Source organism: Aulostomus chinensis, chromosome 22, assembly GCF_037954235.1.
Source record: "Aulostomus chinensis isolate RoL2024-O1b breed Wild chromosome 22, RoL_Achi_v1.0, whole genome shotgun sequence".
Taxonomy (NCBI): Eukaryota; Metazoa; Chordata; class Actinopteri; order Syngnathiformes; family Aulostomidae; genus Aulostomus; species Aulostomus chinensis.
Genome location: NC_141341.1, coordinates 14,979,234 through 15,005,248, shown reverse-complemented (window position 1 = coordinate 15,005,248; position 26,015 = coordinate 14,979,234). Strand labels below are relative to the sequence as shown.

General features: G+C 42.4%; 1 protein-coding gene across 1 annotated transcript; it reads right to left on the bottom strand.

Annotated features, from left to right (window-relative positions):
• Nucleotides 1–2,704: 2,704 nt before the first annotated feature.
• Nucleotides 2,705–25,487, bottom strand: ptp4a2b (protein tyrosine phosphatase 4A2b). The gene is made up of 7 exons (XM_086193609.1): nt 25,339–25,487; nt 7,298–7,591; nt 6,862–6,970; nt 6,681–6,773; nt 6,433–6,563; nt 4,228–4,302; nt 2,705–3,758 (listed from the first exon to the last, which is right to left on the bottom strand). Exons 2-7 carry the CDS (start codon nt 7,300–7,302, stop codon nt 3,647–3,649), a joined length of 525 nt encoding a protein of 174 aa, XP_086049735.1. The 5' UTR covers nt 7,303–7,591; nt 25,339–25,487; the 3' UTR covers nt 2,705–3,646.
• Nucleotides 25,488–26,015: the final 528 nt, after the last annotated feature.

Genomic DNA, 26,015 nt, shown 5'->3' with positions numbered 1-26,015 from the left:
GAAAAGATTTAAATGATTACTGTAGCTTCAGTGGGAAGTTGGTCTTTTTGGTGTTTGTCAGCAGAAACTACCACTTTTTATTTAAAGACGAAGGACGGGCCAAGGAAGGACTCCATCACGCGCTTACAGCAAGTAGCTCATTCCTCCCTTCGCGCTGCCCCAGAACGTGGGATGAGCACCTGTCCTCCAATCACCTGCACTAGAATCCTGCTGTTTCACCTGTCAGGTGGATGAATTGTCTTGGTGAAGGTGAAGTGCTGGTTAACAGCCCCACTACATTTGTGAGAAAACAATCGTGTGTGTACAATAAGTTATATGATCCCGGTTTTCATGCCTTTAAGTAAAAAAAAAAACTAAAAAAAAAACTTCAGTTTTGCGTTGATATTTCTGACAAGTATGAATATTTTTTGACTGCTGGATACAAAATGTCTCCTCAGTCTACATGCTGTGAACACCTTTTACTGCGATGTGTGTAGAATCCATCTGAAGGAACAGGAGAAACAGCGTCCGACTGTTGGAAATTTGATTGGAAAATGGGGGGCTTCAGACTTCCTAGAATATTGATGACAGATCCGGACTGGACTTTGTCTTGTATTCTTGATTTAATACCGATGATACAAAAAGACTTCTCAAAATAACACACACACCGCTCACATTTTTCTAGAAACAGCAGCGTCGGTTCTCTATTGCAGTCCATTGTGCCGTCCATTAATGCTAGAGGGAGCTAGCATGAAATGGCTGCTCCAAGAATAACAGGGGCTTGGATTCAATGATTGTGTCGTCCATGATGCTAGAAAGAAGAAAACAGTGGAACGAAGGTCCTGAAGCTCGGAGATCAGCCGTAACGTTTCACCTGTCACAGCCTCAGAGAGATGTACGAGACCGTCTTTGTGGCTGGTTGAACGTTAGCTAGAATGCTACTTTAAGGTATGTTTGCTTAGCTTTGAATCAGAAAACTCAACTGCAGAGTCAAAGGAGTTTGATTTCCGTACATGACATAGTATAACTAGACTTCCTTGGTTGGAAAACGCTACCTTTGGAACATCTTGAGACTGAAGTTGAATGATTTGCATATTTATCCGCCCCCTCGTCCTCAGATGAGACCTGGTGTGAACCAAGGTGCCTTGAATATACTCAGAATTTTCACTAAAGATGTCAATGATTCTGCTGAATGGTTTCCATAGCAACCAGCATCACTGGGGCACAGTGCACATTGCAGTGGATGCAACAGTGTGGCATTAATAACCCATCGGTATTAAGGAATATCGTATGTGTCCAACATACATGGAACTGATGGTGACGCTTGTTCTCCCAGATGAGAGTTGGTGTAGCAGACGTGTGTGAGGGGAAGATGAACTCATTCAAGACTCAAGATTCAAAACAAACGGAGTGAAAATAACAAACCGCCATATGGAAAATTGTATCACGAGAAAGTGGAGCCACAGCTCGTCTATGAGAGGCGTTAAGATGGTCTCAGTGCAGGACAAACCTATGGAACATTCTCAGCACCCTTTGATCGGTTAAGCTAAAGCTAACTGATACAAAACTGCAGCATTTAGGGGGATTTGATCGGCGTGGCAATTCAGGTTCTATTAAACACTTGAATACAAGACTTTTAAAAAGCTTAGGTGATATTTGAACAAAGTTAGAGTTTCATTTTATTTTTCATCCATTCTTTATCCCTAGCATTGAATTTGAGGTTCCATGTAGGAATGGTGTTGTGACCAACTACTAAAAGACGCATCAGTGGAATGACGTTTGTAGCAACCAAGACTGAACAAATTCTGATTGACGACCGTTTGGTGACCTTACCGTTGAGTGGAAGACATTTGAATGCTTTATGCTCATTTAGTAACCAGATGTCCATATGGTTGGCTTCTTTCCACTCACTGAATCTGTATGAAGATACACTAAAATCACCATCTGCTGTACATGTACTTTTTATTGTACCGTGAGTGGCACTCACTTGCCTTGTTGGCTCATTTCATTCCTATTGCCATGACAAGATTTGGCCAGAAGGGGGCTGTCTGAGCACTTGTTAGGGAACTGACTGTCGTCCTGATTACCAGCCGTGGTTGTGAGTCACCTCTCTGTACTATGGTGTCCTGTGCCTTCCACGTGGTGCTGAGTCACCATCCGCTGGGGAAAGGATGTATAGGGTAAGCTTTAGCCGGCATGTTTAATGGGCGCACGCTGTCTGGGGAAAACCCATCCTGTTGATGAGCAGGTTAAAAAGAAGAAAAAAGCACAGAACTGGTTAGAAACAGGCTGGAGAGAAACTGGCGCAGCTGATTTGAAACCAGAGAAGATGAACGCACCAGCGCACCTGTTTGCTTGTCAAGCAGCTGATTTGTCTTTAGATAGCAGCGTTGTAGGCCGACTTCCCCCTTTACAAACCACAACATTCAAAGCAGCACGTTCAAAAGAGAGAGAAGACATTTTTTTGCTTTTTATTTCAATTTATTTATCTTTAAAGAACCAATACGAATTGGGGATGTTTTCAAAATGGGTACAACTATAAAAAACTGACCATTTTCATTCTTCTCCACCTTGCCTTTCACACTGGATCTTAGGCTCTTTGTGTGTTTGAGTTTAAATAAGCCTATTTTGGGAAGTCCTATTGTTGCCCTGTTGAGGAGAATGAATGAAAGCAGGAGAAGTACCGATCACAGACGTTTGTTGCTTCTTCTTTTTTTTTTTTTCCTTCCTGTTGAACAGCCTAGATGAGTATTTTATGTGTGTGTGATGTCACCGGGGTTTGGTGGGCTTTATCTGAGGTGGACAGATTATTGCACTCCAACAATATTTAAAAAAAAAAAAAGAAAAGAAAAGAAAAGAAAAGAAAAGACATGGCTCTCGAAGGATGAAAAACAACACAACTATTGGAAAACAGTGTCCTGGCCCCTCCCAAACGCCTTAAATGACACACATATCATCTTGTGAATAAATATTGCAGACATTTTCAAACTCTGTGAACCCCTAAACTGAAAGTGACGTTAAGCGAGTGAAGGGTACAACATTACTGCATTGTCAAGTGGCCCCCCTTTTGAGCGTCTGTGAAAAAAAATTAAATTAAAAATTAATCATTAAAAAAAAAAAAAACACCCCAATACCAAAAAAAGGACAGTCACAATACGTTTTTCAAAGTTTAAAAATGTTTTTTTTTTTTTTTAAAGATACATGTTTCTGCCCCAATCATAATATCAATAATGTGTGGAAATAAAAATCTGAATATCATTTAATATTACATCTTTTCATCACCTTTGTGTAAAATTAAAAAGTCACAAAATGGTAATATGTTATCCCATGATTACAAGTGAAAGAAAACAAAAACAAAAAAAAAAAGAGAAAAACAGGATGGACTCGAGTTGAAAACAATTCTGGCCCGTGGTTGACAGTAGAACCGGGAGGCGGGCCTATCTGTGTGCTTTGACCTTCCATTCATTGGTTCGGCTGGTGAATTCCCCAGATCTGGATTCATTCATTCGCTCACTCGCTTGCTCTCTCTTGATCAATTAACCATGACGCAGTATTGACAAATCACCACAATAATTACTGATAGCGCTCTCTTCATTTTTTTTCTCCCCCTGTGAAAGAGGATTCCCCCTCACTAGATGTGCATAGACGAATGCACTGACGGGCGAGCCTACTGCATGCAGCAGTTGTGGCCGTTGGTATCCTTGAACCGCAGACGCATTTTGGGTCTATATTTCTCGAGGTAAAGCAGCTGTTTGGAGTTGAAGGCTCCACGTCTCTTCCTATGAAAGTAGAGGGGGTGAAAAAAAGGGGGGGGGGGTTAAAACAAACATCCACAAAAGAGCAGGTTCTGTTGAGCAGCCCAGCTTTGCTTCAGGCTTAACAACTGCAAGGATTTTACCCTTCTAAAAAAACTACAGACTAAAAAAACCTAGAGGAGCAGATTTGTCTGATCATAACCTTCAAGTAACACAGAAGCAGCGTCCTCTCTGCACATAAATGGTGCCGTTTACTCCTCTAAGCAAGAGTTTCTGATCACTGGTCGTGCAACAGAGCATTTTTAACAAAGGGTGCTTAAGTTGAGTGCAATATGTCGTCTTTATGGTTTCAGATTATCCGCTGATCCAAGTGGGCACCAAGAAGACTGCATTTAAGGCTTCATTTTACCTCAAGGATATTACCTTGTTTGTACACACCGTGTGTGTTCTGTTTATTAAAACTGGTAAATTAAAAATCAAGAGGCGTACTTACTGCCTTATGAACTGCACGGCATCCTCGTACTTCATCCCACACTCAATAAGAGCTAAGGCTACCAAGACCGGAGCCCTGAGATGGAGAAGAATCCAGTGGAGCGGTTGAGGGAGGCAGTGACAGAATCAAAGAAGGACAGAAGAAGTGGAGATTAAATGCCATGGTTCACATGGTTCCATCGTAGTATGGTAGTATGGGGGAGGGGGGAGGGGGTGTTTCAACCTGGGAAACAGGCCTGGGAAATCAACAGGGGTGCAGCAGTTCACTGCAGCCCTGCTGGGGCACTGCGCTCACACCCTCTCACACGCAGACACACACACACACACACACACGATACAGTGATAAGTAACAATAAATCAACTATCTCCTTTCTCACCAGAGAGAAGGTGAGAAAAATAAATAAATATGAAAACTTTCTACACCACTCGGCGGGTCAAATCTCAACGCCGAAAGCACTGCCCTCCAGTTTCTCACACGAAATTTGCATGGTGGGAAAAGGGTGGTGGTGGTGGTGGTGGTGCGGGGTTATCTCAAAAATGAGATGACAAAAAAAAACAACAAAACATCCACAGTGTGTTAATCAAGGGCTAAACAACAGCAGCAGCAGCCTTGCACAGTGAAGGAAAGCTGCCTGGTGTGTTACAGAAGTGACCCAGCACTGCTGCAGTAAACAGGGGACAGACAGGAAGAGGAGATGAATTGAGAAAATGCCGGTTGGACCAATAGTGGGCATCGTAAAACCTCTAGAATACCACAGCAATGCAAAACGCTGGAAGCCACAGAGATCTGATTGGCTTATTGTGCCTTTGTGGTCGGGAGAGTCATTTTCACACTAGCTCGCCCACATCATGTGCTTCTTCTGCCTTCTTTGTTTTCACACGTATGTTGTTATCCAGCATAACTCGGCTTTAACTCACTGTTGCGTCGGACCGTGTCTATCTGCACGCTCGTCGCTCATGACGGTAATGGAGAAATTACAGGGGAGGCGAACGAGCGCTGTAGTGTCACTTGATAAATCCGTTCTGGGACGCCTGACAGAGAGACCACTGTGCGTGAGTGGAGCTTTATTACGCTGAGCCCGCATCTCTCTGGAGTCGCTCCCAAGCAGGGGAAATGAAACGGACCCTAGTCTGAGCACATCCCGACCGCAGCATCACGCACGGAGGAACATGCCAAATTAGGTCAGTTGGGTTATGTTACAGAGTGAATAAGCGGAAATATGGACAACCTTGGTGTTACGGTTGATTATGCGTGTCGCTGCCTCTCAGGAGGTGTTTCTGACAACCAGGTTTAATACAAACAAATGTGGCAACCACGTAGCAGATTTGATTTGTTTACAAATAAGCAAAGCAGCAAGTTCGGCACCATCTGGAGCCGGCCCTGTGGAGGTATTCCAGGCAGCTGGAGGAATTACTTGGCTGGGGAATGCCTTGGGATGCCCCAGGAAATGCTGAAGGACATTGCTGGGAATGAAAGACTTCTTTGGCTAATTTGCTTACCCTGCTGCTGCTTCCGTGACTGGGATTCTGATACGCAGCAGGAAATGGATGAATGGGTGTATGCATAATCTTCAGATCAGATGTTTGTACACCTGTCTTTCATCAAAGCTGGCATGACTGCCGATGGATTTTTTTGTAACCAAGCCAAGTTTCAGCTCACGAGCAGGAGCATCACGACTGTAATCAGCACTGTGGATGTCAACGGTTAACCAGCTACCTACTGAGTTATACATGGCGGTCTATTGGTTACCAAAACAAAACAGAACCAGCACTGAGCTAGTTTGGTGCCAGAATACGCTTCGCCACTAACAACAGCAAGGGCATAAAGCATTGAAAACAAGGCCTAGAAAGGTGACTTAAGCTACTAGGTGAGCGAGCTCTGACCACCAAGTGCTGGACAAAGCAGTCCAGGATGCTCCTCACTCACAGCCTGTGCATGTTTCACAACCTCGCCAAGAAGCAGGCTGCTGTGCTGACATGGGACCTCAATGACCGCTTGTTGGCCTGCATCCTTTTGCTAATGGTAAAAACTTGGTGGCCACTTACTCAAGTTCTCATTTGCCAGGCGTGAAGCTCCCCTCGTATGTCACACCATTTTAAAAACCAACCGGTTGGTAGCAGGCTAATGGGTGTTGGGTGGAAAGAGGACGATGCCATACAAAAAAAAAGAAAAAGAAAAATCAGCCAGAGAATGCTTTCAACTCACCGGCCAAGCCCTGCCACACAGTGCACAGCAATGCAGCAGCCGGGTTCCTCTCGAAACTTGGTGTTAAGCAGCCTGAGCCAGTCATCCACAATCTGGGTGGGTGGAGGGGCGCCATCATCAAAGGGCCAGTCCTGCAGTCACATTCATGAAATTGCAGGGTAAGGCTATGTATGTGTCTGCATGTATGCACCGGAGAGCATACATGTAAACTAAAGGCAAACCCTCTCTGCTTGCATGTCAACTCTTACCAGGACTTGTATCCCCTCCTTCTCTACTGGAGCCTTATCATAGGTGGCATCACAAACTCTCACCAGTGTGTTCACCTCAAACTTTTTCAGCTCCTGTTGGCCATCAATGAAAAGAGGAATTGCGGTTAACAGGTAAGCCACAGATGCACTGACATACCAGCAGAGATGGGTGAGGGCATACCTCGGTGAACTTGTTGAGCGTGGCGTTGGTGGGGTTGTGGGTGATGAGGAACCTCATGCACTCGTAGGTAATCTCGACTGCAGCGGGGCGGTTCATGTTGGCGAGACGGCTTAAAAACAATTACAATACAATACTCTTACAAAACTTTTGGCTCAGAAGTCAGCAAAGACTGCTAGGAGATTTATGTTTTATGTATTCAGGAAATAGTTGAATAAATAAAAATGACAACACGTGGAGAAGGATGGGGCAGCTATGGGGATGATGTACACAGAGAAGGGTAACAAAAAGGATAAACTAGTCCACAGTACTCCGGGATGTTAAAAAAGAAAAAAAAAAAAGAAAAAAATTACACAAAACCAAAAGATTTAGAAGAATAACAAAAGGGGGGAAAAAAAAAGGATGGAGAGACTATCCAGGAGTCATCCAATCAGTTTACCCCATTCAGGAGAGCTGTTTGTGATTGGCTGTTCAAGGAGAAAGTGGAAACCAAAGACTTTTCTTATCGGTTGGGACAAGGCAGGGCGGTCTGGCCAAGGACTACGCAATATCCCAGAGTGGCCTTTGGAAGAGTCAGCAGTTCCTAGTATGCTGGCAGTCAGGGAGGTTTCTGGGTAGCGTAGTCCCTCGGGGGGCAGCCGATTCACTTCTCCACTGAGGTGAGGTGCTGTGCCTGGCAAAATTCTCCGCTCACACACGCCATATAGGTACGGCTCAAGTCGACACAGAAACCCTGTGCAGAGACAACAAAGACATCAAAGTGAGGACATATATTAAGAATTTCAATGAATTCTCACGCACAGACACACAGTCTGAAATCACAGTTTTTAAATTGCAAGTTCTGTTTTTCTTATTGCAGAATTAGGTGTCAAAACAAACTTCAGCTTGTACAAGTTTAAGCTTGCAGCTGTTGATTTGAAAAGACAACCTATTCAGCTGCAGTACAGGACGACTTATTCTGGGAGATGGGACACAAGAACACTTGGCTGCTGCTTTCTCTATAAAGAACACAAGAACAGGAATTTAAAGTGTTAACTTTACTATTTGTTGCAAAAAAATGCAGTCAGAAATTTTCCTCAGACTACTGACAACTAATTAATGTCACAGTCCTCTGATCAACCTGTGCACACACTCCAGTCTTCATTAGCTGAAACAAGCTGTGCAACTTTAGCTCATATCGTGTCTCTGGGGGTCTGAGGGTCCACGATCTGAGGTGAAAGTCACAGTGACGGTCCTGACCATCAGGATTCTGATGGGAGGTCAGTGGGTTTGAATGATTTAAGTCATATCAAAGTGAGAACTCTGAGATAAAAGCACGAACCCTTAAGAACAAAGTGCAATGCCAACTTTGAAATCTGGGGTAGTGACTCAAAACGACAGAAAGAATGACAGATAAATTAGAGATGGTTAAGGAGGTTTTAAAATGTCACAGGCTTCTGCACCTTAAACGATGAGCACTGCATGGTGTGGGAGGGCTGAGCAGTGCCGTATCCACATTTCACGGTATTACCGTATGCAGTCTAGGCATATACATTTTAAAGTAAGTTCTTGAGCTCATTTGAAATGTAAATACCAACTAACAATGTCATTTTGGTGAATTTTACAACAGTCTAACACACATTGACTAGCAATTTTAATCTGCCGTTATTGAGTACTGAGAACATGGCCGTTGATACACCGAGTCTCCACCACAGCAGGTAGCCACACTTAAGGCTGAAAGCACATTGGCTGCTACACCTGAACTAGTGATACTAATAAACTGGGGTGTGGCATCAAACATTTTACGTGACTTTGTCGTCTTCCTGAAACGAAATGGTCCCACACAGACTTTCATTTATCCTGCTTTTTTTGAAAGCTCCATCAAGCACAGCTGTTAGCATGCACGGCCAGTCAAAAAAATCCTCTGCAGTTTCATTAACATTCCAAATACCTCTCCCTCATCTTAGGGTGGATTGCATTAACAATTTCACTCTCCTCATCCATGTCTGCCCAGATACCTTGTGAGCTGGATTCACAAGATAATGTAAGACAACAGGGATCATGCGGGAAAAGGCTACTGCAGTCGAAACAGTGTTGCCAAATCTAAACACGAGAAAAGGTTTGGGTCCACACCAGCCCCAAACCTGAGTAGCTGTTAAGCTCTTGTCACAAGTCTGTCATGACCTGACAAGACCTTTCAGTTACCTCACTGTCACAGATATGAGAGCTGGTCTTGTGAACAGTATGGAGGACACTCATAGCCAACACTTCACAAGAGACTTACAGAACAGGTAATGTCTGGTTTATAACTGGCCAGGGAGCAACAGTCTGAACTGTGCCAAGTCCTTGACAGTTTAGAACCTGCCGCCACAGACTGGCTGGAACTGTCTGACAGCAACATGGGAGGGAGGAGTGGAGGAAAAGGGGACAATGATACCTGGTTATTGCAACGCAGACTATGTACAGAAGGTGGTAGGTGGGAAACAGAAAAGGCTTGGACTTTAGCACTGTATCACAGGCAGTAGTCACAAGCTGAGGATTACAGGGTGGGCAAAGCTTCAAACAGGCAAAGCATTTTAGTCCCACGCTCCCTATTTTCACCTCTTTGAGATGGACTTTCTGCACCATGTCTCTCTCCATTCCAGGGTTTCCCACACATAACACACCTGGGTGAGCTTTCCAGGTGGGGCTGGGCAGTGAACTCACTTTTAAAGATATACTGGGATATTTGACAACTTGATATAGGAGGAGACAATCCAGTTTTTATTGAGTTGGATGTTGTGTTGAAACTGTGTTACGCAACTCCTTTCTCTCGTAAAACCATGCCAGTCTCTGCATCTTTTCTCTCTCCACGCTTCAACCCCACCCCCACTTTCACTCTTCGCACGAACTCACAAGGTCCTGCAAAAAATGGAGACAAAGCCAACACACACAGCAAAAGGAAAACAAGCAACATTTTCAGCTAAAGATGGTTCACATATTAAGTATCAGGTAAGCAGAAGAGCAATATCATCTGTAGGGGATCCATAAACAGGTTGCATCCAAACTGAAAGCACTTGGAAGCTATTTAAGTATTTATAACACTGTCATAAAATGTGATATGAACAACTACTGCTTCAAACCCAACCATTTTTTCCCTGTAGTTCAAGGGAGAGATTAACCTTTCCCGGCTTTCACTCAAGCAAACTATCACAATAAGGAAATTCTGTAAGTTGTAAATACATAGATTTCAACTTTTCAAAGTCCATCACAGTAAAGTCATTTGAGCATTTCAGACATTTTTGATCCATCTGAATGAAAAAAAGTCATCCATGACTAATTAACAGGTGGACAATCTCACGCCACTCTGTTAGACTTGGGGCATGTTTCCACTGGCTCACTTCAGCTCGGGTTGGGACGGTTTGGCCCCGTGTCCACTGGCCCCAACACAGTACTAACCGTTACCATGTTAGTCCCTGCTCCGCTGGGGTTCCAAGCGAGCCGAGGGGGGACTAAAATGTGACGTAAACACATAGTGGGGCACTGATTGGATAACTTACCCGCTTACGTCGTCTACTTCGTATCATCTTGGCCTCAGCAGAATACTGGTCGGAAACTTGGTAAGTCTTTTAAACTTTTCTGTTCTGTTTTGCCACTGGAAGCCTTGCCTGTCTGTCGTCCCTCACTTTTAGTTTAAACAAAAACCACTGACCGAGCAACAGGCATCACGCTGCCTCCATGTCTTCCATTGTTGTTGTTGTGTCACACACAAATTAAGTCGGGGAACTCTCGGCTGGTGAGTCCATCCAAGCTGACGTGGTACCCAGTGCGACTGGAAACACACCCATATCGAGCCGTACCGACTAGACCCCACTCGACCTGAGCAGAGGTCAGCCAGTGGAATCACACCCTTAGACGTACTTTATTGATCCTGAGGGAAATTTTGTTCTGCCATTTTTGCAGACACTACAGCCTGAATGCGTGTGTGTGTGTGTGTGTGTGTGCACCAGAGATGGGGTTGTGTAAAATACTTCCAGTTCACTCTAAAAGTGCAGTAAAAGTAGAAAGTATATGTGTATTAGTAAAGGAGAGGACCATCCTGTCATTTGACTGACAAACACCAAAGTCTCAAATAAAAAAAATCTTAACACTGCATTCAACTTCCAAACTGTCACAACTTACTCTAAATGTCAAATTCAAGGTGGTGATGGTACATGCATCTATCATCTCTTTCCATCCCATCTGCCGACAGATCTTTCCGTCAAGGCCGAAGCAAAACCCCACTATTCCGCTTCTCCTCTTGCTCCCACCCACCCACTAGCCCGCTGTCACTTATCCTCTGAGTTAGATACTGTGCCAACCAATGTGTCACTGTAAAGGGTATGCATCAACCTACTTTTCACTCTTAATTTCTTCTCTTTGTCTGATCTGCCTTATTTTCTCCCCTCCATCTTTTATACTTGGCAACAGCCACAAGGGCAGTTAAACCAGTCTTTTCAAGAGTTTCTTATCTTCCAGAAATAAAAATGGTGGTCAGAAGAGACAGGGAGAGAGGGGAACATGTACTTTTAACCTGTTTAAACGCTACCGTGAACACAAGGGAGGAGACATAAACTCCATAAATTCAGACAATCGCAGATAAAAACTGGGAAAAGCGTGGAACAAAAGAACCAGACACACCAAGGACACCACAATGACAACTTATGCCAAGAGATGAAAAACAACTAGATTGTGGATGGTTGCCCAGATGCATGAAATGACTTCATAAAAAGCCAAAGAGGAAAACAACTGCACAAAGTTTACAGTGGGAGGATTTAACTTTCAACCATTTTATACATCAAACAATTGCTTTCCTGCAGAATAACTGACAATGATAACCCTTGAGTGTAGCCGTAAACGCAGATGAAAAAGCAAAAGCATAGTAAGTGGTAGGAAAACATACTGCACACGAGTTTGCGTCGGACTAAACAACACCTGAACTTGTTGCCAGCCTCCTCACACGCTAAGAAGTTAAAAGCCAACACACGCTTCACTTACGGTACACAAGAGGAGATACGCTGTAATACGATTTTAAAATTTACTGTAACAAATTAACCCCAGGCCTTCTGTCTTCTTAAATGAGCTTGTCAATGAGGAAGTGAGTCGACTGTGGTAACATCAGGCTTACCATCACAGCAGTGTTTGGAACGCATGCAAATTACTATGAAATTTGCAATCCGACTCTGCAGTTAACTCAAGCTAAACACATAGACACACACCAGTTCTGTTTGCAGAAGTAAATACAGGTTTACCACATAGGAAATAAGAAGCGGTGTATATAATAAAGGCCTTGAAAACTGCAGACAACCTTCAGCTCAATCAAACATTTACCATTGACTATCGGCCAACTCAGTAATTGCATTAACAGCCCTGACTCCGGCTAACGTTCCCCATTCCTGCTTTTGTCTGGAAATGTAAACTCAACTCAACTCAATTCCATGCCACAATCCCTGCAACAGGGCCAAATACAGGAATTGCCACTGTTTAAAACCCATGTGCAGCAGCATCCCATCACCCAACAATGACTTATCAGTTAACCCATTATTTGTTTCAGTATTACCTCAGTTTACACACTGATTTTGCCACAAGAATGTCTAAGAATTTTCTGTGAAAGTACATTTGGGTTATGTCTGACCTTCTGTGTATGTGTTCCTACGTACAAATATAAAACTGGGACAAAGGTCACTTGAGGCCCCTGCAGTGGCTCAGAGAAAGCTCCCTTGGTACTCTGGGTCCTGACCATGTGCTCTAATGCTGGACTTGTGCTGCAAGAGGAGGGAGGGGAAAATGAGTGTGTGTGTGTGTGGGGGGGGGGGGCATAGTTTCCGGAGGACTTCTCTCAAATCAGCTGGCCTCTAACAGAATCTACAGTGACTGAAGAGAAAGAACAGAAAAAGAGAGAGAAAGGGAAATGGCAGAGAGAGCAAAAAGAGGCTGTACTGGCTGATAAGGACCACAGTATCTCAGCACAGAAAAGGACATGCAAACCTAAACAGGTGATAATGTCACGACAGAATGGGAACCAGGGCATGGGTATCCTGCAACTGCTAACTCATCAATTTAGGATGCTTCAGCAGTTTATTCCAGAAAGTATAAAGACTACAAGAGCAACTGTAAAATGATTTCTGTGTAAGCAATGATACAGCTGTTCATTATGTAGGTATTCAAGAAGCAAAAACTTTAGTAACAAGTTGATGCAAAATTACTTAAATTGTGACTTTTTCCAAGTTACTGCGAATTCCATTAATAACGTGGAATGATGGCAGCAAACGTAGGTTCAGCAGTAAGTATGCTTGTGGAAAAACAACCACAAACACGGACTGGATTAGAAAGTGTCCACGAACTACAGAGCACATTCTATTCATTGCAGGTCTATGCTCATACATGAGACACATTTTGTTTTTTCTCAGTTAAATCAAACTATTTGCTCGTCCTTGCTCTTGTTCATAGACTCACCACCGGGCCAAAGCAAATTTAAGTGTTTTAAGGTGTCAAAGAAATGGATATGAAGATATATTTTTGAAAAGTAGCAAATGTTTTAAAGGACCGTGTGTCTGTGTGATACTGGTTGCAAGGATACAGCTGTCATTGTGGCAACACAGCTGGTGTGTTCAGCAGTGTTGTGCAGATGCTGTGGTTACTCGTTTAACAACATATTTCAGTATCATGGTTCTACCGTTGTTGTGGTCTGACTCTAACAGCAGCCTTTTCAGTAACGTTACAGGATCTTTTTACACGTGTAGTGAGGGATACACTACCCCAAACAATTCTGAGGCTCTGTTGATGTCTGAAGTAAAATTACAACGGATGTGACGCCACCAAACGCACAGACCCGTCTGTGACATTTGTCACTGGCTGAAGCCTTGACTCCTCAAATCCCAGTCCAGCTGCCATGTTCTGCATGCAGAGTTAGCCAGGACTGAAATTGTTCCTAACACTAACACACTCACTTGAGGGGGGCAGACCATATTCTCAGGCGGTAACCTCAAAAGAATGCACATTAATGAAAATTAAAAAGTACGAAAAGAAGAAAAATACCTTTAATAAAACGTAAATGTGAAATACTTTTTTCCTTTTAAGACTATTTTTTTCCCAAATGGGAAATTGGATTGATGTTGTATTCCGTTATTTACAAAGTTGCGTCCGTAACTTTAAATATCAAAATGTTTTTGTTATATACCCCCACCATTACTACTAAGAATCAACAAGGAAGACTACCACCATTCATACTTGTTTTGGTACAACTCAGACATATTTTGATGAGTAAATGCTAACCCATATAACTGTACTTTGCTTGCAAAATGCTCAGGCTAAAAAGTGGTAAGCAGTCACGCAGGCTTTCTCAAGCTGACCAGACGACTCTAAATTAATTTGGAATTATTAATTTCATTGATGCAGACTACTACATCTGTACTGAATTTGGTATTGATGACAATTAATTTCCTGGTAGTCCAATATCATAGTCAGCACATTTTAATATTTCAATTGAATTGCCTCACCCCAGTAATACATACGAATACTGCCAACGGAAGCTGTAAAATGGTCACAGCTAAGGTGCGTTGAGATGGAATAAACTGCTATGGTGGGAGTGCTAATTGAAAGACTCAATCTGTGTGGGGCATTTTATTGCAATGAGACAGCATAATTGTAGAGATAAGGCCAGGTGTAGCTCTTTTGGACACCTGATAGCCGTCACGTGGACTGAGTATCACTCTCCCACCAGTAACACATTTACACTATGTACACCTATGACACAGTGTCGATAGTCATTATCTGACTGGGGCAGTGCATTTGCCACAAGGCTGAGGGGATTACTCTATAATTAGAAAGGAAAACATACGTACACACACACAAATGTCTGGACATGGGATACTTAAAATTGGAAGGCCATAGTGGCAAAACATCATAATATTTTTTTTTCTCAAAATGTGGAACATTTGAGTCCATCCTCTTCATCCCTTGTGAAAGATGTTAGTATTACATGCAACCCTGTTCGGTGGTCTGAGGTTGTGCCTGCGTCTCGCTCATGTTTTGTCTGGAGCCAGACTGGGCATGACCAGACTGTGCTGCCTTTAAGCAGCTGGAGGGCTAATTTGCTGTGTGGGAGCCGAGTCAAGGAGCGAAGGGGAGCGCTTGTCATCTATGGCAGGATGGACAGTGAGGGGGGGGCAGGAGTAAGTAAGCCCTGTTCTTAGAGTGGGAGCAGCTTGGGCTGTACTAGATAGATAAAGGCTATGACATCCTTGGCCCACATAACCACCTGCTTGCTACACCTAGCACACACACACACTTGTAGTTATAGTGTCTCATTCAGACATTTTACTCATACAATCGGCATTGGTGACCATATTTGCACACTACATGAATATAAAAAGGTGACACACGTGTTGTGTTTCCTTTCAGCTTTCAGCCTGTTTTTCCATCACTGATCTGAGACTAAAGAACATCATCAGTATGAAAAGCAATGGGGCCAAATATCACATGGGCATGTTTGCATTCCTGTGGCCTCTGTGGGCGTTCAATAAAAGATAAATGATATGCTTGAACAGTCAAGGAGGACAGGGATAAAGGAATGGTTAAAAAAAAATGTAAAGAAAATGCATCACAGGGCTATGACGACAAATGAATGAGCAACATTATATCACGGAATGAACTAGAGATGACACAGGATTGAGGGAAGAAGCCAAGAGTTTCAATACAACTGCAGCGGAGATAAAGCTGAGGATCACACCTGCTCAATGGCCCAGCTGGTTGCTTGCAATGACGTCAACACTTGGGATAGTAAAGGGGAGGTGCTGTCCTCAACCCTTCTGTGCACTCACACCCATTCATTCACTTCAAACAGACTGTGGGGAGAAAGGGCACTAAGGCTGGTTGTGGGTCAAGGAAACGTTAAGTAGAAAATTCTGAAACAGACTTTTGATTAACACAACCGTTTTACGGCATTTTTCACAACTCTGCCATTTGAAGGGGTTTTCTTGACAGACACATTTTCTCAAAGCTGAGTACATTTGATTTAGTGTGAAAGCTTTGGGTGTGGGGCCAGATAATTGGCATGTGATTCACCTCTAAAACAGCTGATGAGGTCCCCTTGGATTCATCATCAAAAGCCCCAAAATGCAGACTTGAAGCCAAGTCATCAGTTGTTGCACACAGAAGGAAACAGACCATTCTTCAGTCAGGATAAGTGCAATGAAAGCAAAGCAACAGTTTAATGTACAACAAAGCGGCACCTTCAGGGGCATAGTCCAAATTTAAAAGGGCTTTTCATTGTGGGGTATGGTGACAGGTCATTGCAGCATTCAGCAAACAGTGCACACAAAAAGGAGGTCTCCCTTACTGCCACTCATGCTTGAACACACACACAAAGACACACGAGCGAGAAGGCCCGTGAGCACAGACTCACACAGAATAAGCCAGAATAGTTAGGCTCCTTTCTCTGGGCCTCGCGAGTTTATCTAGTGTAAAAGGCAGGACAGTAAAATCACCAGGCATGCCTGGGCAAGACAGCATTGAGGCTTATATGCAAAACTCAACTTCAGCAGAGATCCCAACTGTTGCTGTGCCTCCCAAGAGCTGAACACTCCCGGGGTTTGAAAATGGGAACGTGGAACTCAAAGTGGCACTGTGCACAAGTGACTAAATACTTGACAATATGGCAACCAAAGCATTTCTTAGAATGTAGTCATTATATGTCTGTGCAATATGCAAAAACCCAAACCCCGCACTCTAGAATACCTAGAATAACCCCCTTCACTTTTTCAGTTTGTCATAACAGGTGATGTCTGTATTTACCTGAGTAATAGTCTGACTCAGGCTTGTGGTAGTCTCAGTTTAAAATATACTAAACCTGTGTTTTTCACTGAGCAAGGCTCAGCTCCTCAAAAAGGGTAGGGCTACTATAAAATGGACCTAAAATAACACCAAAGCACCACAGTCTTCTTTATGGATGACGGCATCAAGCAACCTCGGTCCAAGTTTCTAATGTGGCAAAAATCCCAAAAGAACATACCTGGGATATGCCAGGTTATCGTTAAAAATTCTGCACCACTGCCTCTTAGAGCGTTTTTGTGAGTGGGGTATATTTGATGAAGCCTAGAAATAGGTCAGCAGTAAAGAATAACCATTCATGTCTACATAGGAGACACTCCATACTAACAGACAAAAATCCACAGGGCTGCCTACAAGTTCCCATGGACATACAGGACATTTCACAGGTAGGAAGACTTACCACAATATCCTACCTAGTCTTTCATTTACATTTAATATGTCTTATGGCTGAGCATCTATCCAAACCATAAAAACTCCATTCAATTGAAATATCAAAATGGTGGACAGTGCTGCTTTTTCCTTTACAAAGTCAAGCACAGATTTCTGCCTTTTGTGTCTGAAAGCATGTCATGTGAAAATTATATGGTTTTGTTGTGCAATTTGTCAACGCTGACACAGAAAAACAATCACCACATGATAATGTTTAACATTTACATAACAAGCACTAATTTTACATCTTCCTTATTAACAGCAACTTGACACTTCCTATATTCCTCATCTACACTGCCTCACCATTTTGTGGTTTTGTGGTGGTCAAGTTGTGATTCACCACTAAAAGTTCATATTATATTTGTGTTATTGACTCTTACTTCTTGAACAACACTCATGTATCATGAGACTACGATCAGCTCATGTTTTTGTGCAGAATGAGACAAATGTCAAACATTTGGAAGAGCAAAATAGTCATGAAGGCACTTTTTTTTTTGTGCAACTAAATGTGGTTGATGTTTAGGTAAAAGGCCATCTCCATTCCAATTCTCATTCAGCACAACAGGTTAGTTCTGTCTCAGCTCCCAGAGGAGCTCATCTTCCCGCAGAGAACTTGTTATTCAGGCATCTTATGTTGGTGTGCACGGGGCTGAAGAGGGGAGGTGAATGAATGTGCAACACCCACCACCCCCGTATTTCCACGAACAGATGAACACCCTGCTACATACACACACACACGGCATAGCCCACTTATCAAAACTGCTTTGCAGCCTCTGAGTGAACACAGATAACCAGCGTGACGATCAAAGGCCTCTGATAGTGCTCAGGGGAGACAGCGAGAGCAACAAGGACTGAAAGAGACCTGGGCTCACTACACAAGAAAGGAATGGAAAGAGGATCATATCTCCGAACAAAGGCATATTCTATCCCTTATGTGGCCTAGTTGCACTTTTAATTACACGTAACACAAAATTAAACTAGGGCTGTAATCAACCAAAGAAATTCTTGGTCGACTGAAGCCCTCAAATTTCGACTAAAAATCGACTAATTTTATATATGAAAAATATACTGTGTCAACTATTAACACAAAACCTGTTGATGAATATTTAGACAATTGTTTTCGTCACGTTATAATAATTGACCGACACTATCATTTGTCCTGCACACAGAGCGAGACTGAACAGAGGAGCTCGGCATTGCGGCTGAGACACAAATAGACTTTTAAATTAAAACTTTACACTCAAGCAAAAGGCAAGTCCAAGGTAAGAATTTTTACAATAAAAAAAACAATTGAAAACATTGAAATGTCAATTCCGATATGTTCATATACTCAAAACTGATGGGCCAACCTAAGGTGGACAAGTTAGCTTACCGTTTTTAGGTGATTCGTCGTGTTTGTCGTGGAGCTGTGACATGAAAACTGTTGTTTGCAAACTTTGCATTCGACTTTTTTTCCATTATCTATTTTCATGAAATGCTGCCACGCTGCAGACGTCTTTGACATGGTGGACGAGGACTGACTTTAAATGAAACGGTCAAAATTAAATATACATTCATCAAACCACCAGACGTTGGCCTAGTATTCTTCAGTCTGTCTGTCTCTAGCGGATCGGGCGAGTCCAAAAAAGCAAAACAAGGGGGGTGTTCAAAGATAGATTGTTGTCTGTAAAACAAGGGTGCTTTGAAAAACACCCCCATTACAACTTGGTACTTTCCTCCTGATGAAATTAACATGGCAAAAAAAATCTACCAATCAGAATTTTGGTCAAACCAGAACGTATTGACTAATAAATCAACCAGTCGACTGGGAGATGACAGCCCTACATTAAACACCAGCATTTGAATTAGTGAATGTGAAATTGAAACAAAGTGTAATATAACTTTTATCTGACCAACATTTGAATGAGGATTAAAAATGCAACACCAACAAATGCATAAACACAGTGGTATCAATATCAAAATCAGAGTAATAGAAGAGCAATTAAATCATTTGGTCACAGTGTGATATGAAGAAGGTTATATTCATTCCATACCTGTAAAATCTAACCAAATTACTTAACTTCTGCATTTACATATTAAAAATTAACTTAATGGGAGATGTCCCCAGTGAAAGTGCTTGGAACACCTGCTTAACCTAAGCTTACTAAATGACTTATGAAGCTCATCCATTCAGAACAACCACAGATACAATGTTGCAATCAATTCACCATTTACGGTAAAGCTTTTGAAGAGGAAGAGGGTGTCACTTGGTGTCACATATTTCCCTTTAACACTCACATCTAAAATGGTTGTATGTTCAAACAAAGCTGTTTATAATAATGTGATTCTTACTCTCATTAAATGGGGTGACTGTGGGTAAAGGGTCTATTGTCATCCATTTCAAATCTCTTCAATTTTAGAAATGGCATATTAAAATACCTCCATGATCTCCTTGCATGTAAAAAAAAAAAAAAAAAAAATGTGGAAAATGAACACTGACAGATTTGGACTTTGCTTTGCTGTGTATTCCAATTAGTCAATCAGTATAGACTCCTTCCGCATTCCAGTTTACATTTACTACCATGCTGGCAAATAACTGACAGCCATTTCCTGTTATCCGGGTATTCAAATGCCCAAATACACTAGAGTTGAGTATATACTCAGTGTGACTGAAATAAGCACATTTTAATTAAAGTATTAAATACAATCAACTTTCAGGACAGGAGAAACAGTCCAAGTCTCAGACGGGAGAATACCCGCTCGCATTTTTCTGCTGAGGGGTGCAGAGTCCCACTGTGACATCAATTTTTCTGACATATAGAAACAAACTTGGCCTTCTGAAGACAGCATCTGGGGATACCCGTTGCTATACCAACAATAAGCTCAGCAGTAGCAACAAGAGCTCCTGTAGGGAATTTAGGTGTCTCATGTGAAGAGATCAGAGAAGCAACGGTGCTCTCTCTAAACATTCACAGAGCAGAGCTGAAGAAACAGTATGAGAGGCAGCACTGAGGAGGGTCATGGTTCAGAGGAAATGGCTGCCCATGTGCACGTATCAAGAAACTTTTTAACCTTTAAAAATCCAATTTGTGTACAAGAAGCGTAACAATAATAGAGCCTATGATCTTAGATCAGCTGCCGCCAGTAGCGAGTCTTTTAAAAATAACAGATAGAATGAGCAGCATGACGTTATGCTGGGAGATGTAGTCACACATTTCATGCATTTAAAAAGGCTGCTGGCGTATTTAAAGCTACACATTGAGAACTATTTTTTGGACAATAGGAAAACACCGGTTGTTCATGTACAAAAACCTGGCATTTTCTAAGCTACAGCTGCCTCCAAACTCTTCCACTTTCTAGGTCAGTAGAGTTCAAACAAGTCAGTAAACTTCCACAAAATACCTACAAACAACGGCTCTAAGAACAACAATAACAATAATAACACTTCTACTACAGTACTGTTTTCATCTGCTCTTGTAACTCTGGCAGTTCTAACTAGACAGGGTACCTGTAAACACCGACGACAAAAGGAAGATCATATTCCTACCTGTTGCTATAGTTTCAGCAGGCAGCTTTGTCGCAGTATCTAGAAGAATTGTCAATCTGTCAGAGACTGCCAGAGCCTCAGAGGCTGTCCCTTTACTCTATTCCAGTGCTGTGGCAACAACCGTAAACGAACACTGTGTCGACAAGGGCATGATTCATTAACCAACACACAGCACAAGGAACGCATGAGGTGCCCATGGCTACTAGTGCATAATTATGCATGGCTTTTCACTTATTGGCTAGAAGTGAGAACAAATAAAGTGTGGGTATCTAATCCTGGCATTCTACTTTTTACAAAACTTAGCTGTTTTGGAGCTAGGCATCTTAGCAAGCTAAAAACAAACTAAAACCAAGGCTTATGTTACTTTCTCAGCACAACCAGACAGCCAAGGGCATAATTACACTTTAAATTGACCAAATCTGTTAAGCTAGTCACTGAGGAACAGACAACCCTACCTTTCAACATGCACAGCCACCCTGTGGCTAGATGGGCTGTATGCCAGCGGGATACAACATAGGTGTTCCTCTACCCCAGTAACCCTCCCTGGTAAATTGGCGTCATGTTACAGTATACTGGGTTCACCTTTCAGCATTACGGTAACCAAGGCTGAGAACTTCCCCACGCTGACTTTCTTTATACCGCTGGTGGACAGAGGAACCACCCTCCTTTTGTTGGTGTAAAATATCGTGTGGACATGAAGTTAGATTTACGCTGACCAGCACACACACTTCCCACTCCAAACATCAATTGTATGCACAAAACCGTAAATCCAAAATGCACTGACTCCATTAGTAAGGGTTTGAAGCAGATTTTTAAAATAATTCATCAGGCAAATACGTAGCAATATGAAAGCTGAGAGCAACCGAGCACTTTCATAGTGTGCATACACAAATAAGCAGAACTCAGGAACTTGACACACAGGCAGGAGGAGTTTGTCTTGCAGTGTGGTATCACATGAATGACAGCCTCAAACTATACTGTATAGGCTGGTATTCAGCTGTAGGCTGTGGGCTGAGAACTGCTCTGAGGGAATTCTCCCACCTAGAGTTTGTTTTCTCCCATCTGCTTCAGTTGATAAGTTTGAGTATTTCCACACAGGTTTTCTTTCATGTCATTACTACAAACCATTTGAGAATGTCCACTCCGCTCATTGGGCAGGTGCATCTGGATTGGTAGCGATAAACAGATTATAGGTAGAAGGTTCTGCATTCTGGACGAGTGCATATTTCTAAGGCCGCCATCTACAAGTGAGTTGAGCTCTGGTTTCTGTGTCCAATCCACAACACAATCTCAAACTGGTTACATTTTATATCATACCAGCAGAACAGGTATGAAGCATCATCATTATCATTACTGCAAACACAAAACCCAAGTGAACTCTAATGTGAAGCTGGCTTCTAATTTTGGACACATAGGATGAGCAGTCAGGGCTCTATGAGCAACAATATACACCATGGAAGTGATTAGAGCCTGATGCCTCCACCGGGAACTTCTGCCATCGTTTTTTCTTATCAGCCACAGCACTCAAATATCGTTCAGCATGTGATGAATTTGAAAATCAGACTGAGGCGAAGGATAAAATATGAGTCTAACCACCATCACTGCTCTACATGCTGCTTTTTTACTGCATTGTTTATGTACCCAGTTTTGCTTTGTGTTTGTGGTGTCAAACGTGACTCACAGGGGAAAACAAACACACTCACACAAAAAGGACACTCATCAAGTCACAATGGGAAAAGGGGTCAAAGTGCTTTTTTTGGCAGGTTTAAAAACCAGCATGTATGTGGGTATGTGCAGTGGGAAAAGGGTATAAGTTAGCTCAACAGCGTGGGGGAGATTCTGGGGAAAGTCACTGAAACCCCTTTCCCACTGCAGAAAAGGGTTTAATCTTAAACATTTTGGGTTGCTTCACATTGACCATCAACAAGGAAGTCATCTCACCAGAAAAAAAGTCAACAGTGTTGTGAAAACAACAGCAGTGTAGAATCTTCTGCTTGTATAAGGTCTTTGGTAACTGTAATAAAAGCAGAATGGTTTTATTTTGGCTCCAACTTGTTTTTTTGTTTTTTTTAACTACACGCTAACTGAATGTTGTTGGAGCACGAGTTGAATATCTGGCTGAGATTAAAAAAAATTTTTTAAATGTTGTGGCTTACATGTGTATCATTGATAGCAACTGCTCATAGTAGGTGTATCCAACATTGGTAGCTTCGGAGGCCAGCTGCAAATTACTGCATTCACCTGGGTTTTGTGATCCCATCAATGCTGATGAATACCCATGTCTACTGCAGGGTCATTTGACCCGGGAGTGAATGCTGATGAAAGCCATTCTCATTGCAGAAAAAAAGACGAGTGTTAGCAGGTTTTTTGGCCAGTGGAATGAGTCTAAAGATTTGTCCAGGAAGTTGCTAGCGTTGACAGGAGTGTTGTGAATTCCTGTTTATAAAATAAGCTTAAGCAGGGAGTCCTCTTCACTTGGCCTTAATGTGAATTGTGATAACTTTTGAAAAATTCAGTTTACTAGTATATGTGGCGGTAAATGCTGATAGAGGTGGGCTGCTACAACTCATGAATGTATGGGAAACATTGCACGAGAGCCCTGTTACTAACTGTGTGCATGTGGGGCTTCATGGTGGCTATAGATGTTCTTCACGAAAGATGTATAGCAAGTGTATGCCCAAATTCTGTGCAAACATCTGCATACCTGGCGGTTTGCGGTGTGATACCCAGCTTTTTGATGTGGCATGCACAAAACATACCAATGGCCAGCAGCAGCACATGGCAATTATTCATCATGAGCATTTTTTTAGCATATAGCTATAAAACAGGAGACAAATATCATTTTCATTTATCCTATGTTGATGAAAAAAAAAAACATCATGCGATTACAACAATGCCAAGTGACATATAACACTACGTAGGAACTAACTGAGAAGCTTGTACTTGAAGGCTTCTTTACCCTGCTCTGCTGTTGATTGCTACCAGAGCACAGCGAATCAATGCATTTCGCCAACCTCTGTATCTGAACTCAGTCACAACGTTGCCCAAGTAATTATTTACACACGCATTTTCTTTCACTCCTCTAAGAAAAATGCATATACTGCAACTGCAACACTAACAGGCTGTACTCGACAAACACAAGAGCAGTTATGAAAGGATCAACCTTCGATCAGCTTAATTTTCACTAATTCGACTCCTTAACAATACCCACAGATCGGCTCTTGTTCCTATACATAGAACCACTCTGGGATGTCTATAATAACAGGTCTCATCTCCTATAGTCTGTCCAAGCAAATTAGGTCACCTTGCAGTGATTCATAAGCAGGAATGTATAATTAGCTTAACTGTTACACCAGTTACTCATTGACTCATTCACCCATGTTAAGAGTGTTCAAAGCCATGCATTTGTATTTTTTACACGCTGGAAATGATTACCACAGAGGAGACTGAAACCATTGGAAGGTCATAAATTGAAAACTGAGAGGCATGGGAATGTGCTGCGGCCTTTAGTGTCACAGCTGCTCGAGTGAACTTCCTCCCAAAGTGCATTTCCTCATTTCACTTCAACCCACATGGCTAAATGGTTAGCTGCTTTCTGTTTTAGGAAGCCAGACATGGCTAAATTATAGACCCAGCTAACCTCAGGGTTGGCTATATTTCTGCACGGAAGGTCGACATCTTTATCGAGTAAACCCTTATTGGTTAAAGACAATTTCTCCACACATACACACGGACATCTAAAGCAGGTTAAAGCAACGTTGATCAACAGGCAGGAAGTGTCGCGTTGTCCAAACGCTGCGATTAAAATATTAGAACGGCATATAGCTTAGATGAAATGGGTCAATCATGCTCTGGGTCAAGATTAGTCACAAAGGGCGGAAGGCAGCTAGCTCTGTCGCCATGTACCTCAACCCAAGCTTTTCAAAGCTACAGACGTCTGCCTCAGAGCACCAATAAATGGATAAAAATACTGAAAATCACAAACCACTCCTTGAAATTCAAAAACATCCTTATAGAGCCACACTCGTAGCTAAACGCACGGTTCATAATCAAATATTTTGCGAACGTCTTGTTAGTTGTTTTCCATGGCAAATGCTGCATTTACTATTAAACCGATAGCTCATATAGCTAACATTTCGCTAGCTCTTATTTTCTTAAAATTGAACCCGACGTCCAGTTAAAAATACACGGCTATATCCAACATTAAGATGAAATGTTCCGTAAATTAAAATTGCAACCCCACGAGAGCATATATTAGAGGCACTGAATAATGTTACAGTACTTCGTCTAGGAAATAGCCTCAGCCCAGATAGCAAGCTAATGTTGCTAGCTACCTTAGCATGAAGGCTAGCTCAGCTCCCACACTTTGATTTCACATTTAGTTGGCAGATCAGGGGTAAGATGCGTTAGTACTCGATACATCGTAGTACCCCACCCCAAGCCGGCAACATTCTAAGTGTTGCTTCCAATAACCGTTCAAACAATTTTATCCAGTGACAATTTACGTTGCCGAGCTGTCCAAGCGTTGTTCGTAGCATACAACTTACTTTAGCTTGTGTTGTGCTAATCTCCCAGCAATATGTAACGCAAGTACTTAACCCAGCTCTTACGTGTTTCTGTCGTGTATGATCAAATAAGAAATATCGTGAAAAAAGTCCGTTTTGGTTTAACAGCTACGTAAATCATTTTCTACTTACAAAGAGCAGGCAGAACATTGAAATCCCGTGACTGGCCCGGAGAAAGTGGAGGGAGTGCAGAAACCGCTGTCAGGTTGCCTTTTTGTTCTTCTTCAATGTGGCAGCTCGAACTGTTGTTGGGGAGGAGTCTTCTCAGTTTGACGATGCCTTCACGGATATCGGACAAATTGGAGACGAACGTGCGCCTTAACTCGATTGCCCAAACGCGACATTTCAACGTGTATTTGTCCAAGTTAGTTTTTGATTTTAGGCATCTTCATAATGAGAAATGTGAAATAGTGTGTGGTCATACATTATCACTTAAAAACAAGACTGAAAAGTGGTACAAAAAATGTAAGAATTTTAGTGATATTGACAACTCACTTCACATTATACAGTAACTTGACTGGGTTATAACGGGAAATGATCCAATATAACATTGATTAAAATCAATCAACACCTCTGTCATACAGATTTGGTAAAAATAAATAAATAATCAAAATTTGAGAAAAAAAAACCATTTGTGCATCATAAAAAGGGGGCTTGTCTGTGAGTGTGAATGGTTGTTTGTCTGTATGTGTTGGCCCTGTGACGAATTGTCGATCTTTCAGGGCTGAACCCCGCCTCACGCCCGAAGTCAGCTGGGATAGGCTCCGGGCCCCCCCCCCCCCCCCCCCCCCCCCCGGATGGACGGATGG

Bases quoted from the DNA above. Each gene is read 5' to 3' on its own strand.
- ptp4a2b (XM_086193609.1), bottom strand. The intron at 6,774-6,861 runs GTATGCCCTCAC...GATGGCCAACAG, and splicing joins CGCTCAACAAGTTCACCGAG to GAGCTGAAAAAGTTTGAGGT. The intron at 3,759-4,227 runs GTAAGTACGCCT...CTACTTTCATAG, and splicing joins GCCGTGCAGTTCATAAGGCA to GAAGAGACGTGGAGCCTTCA.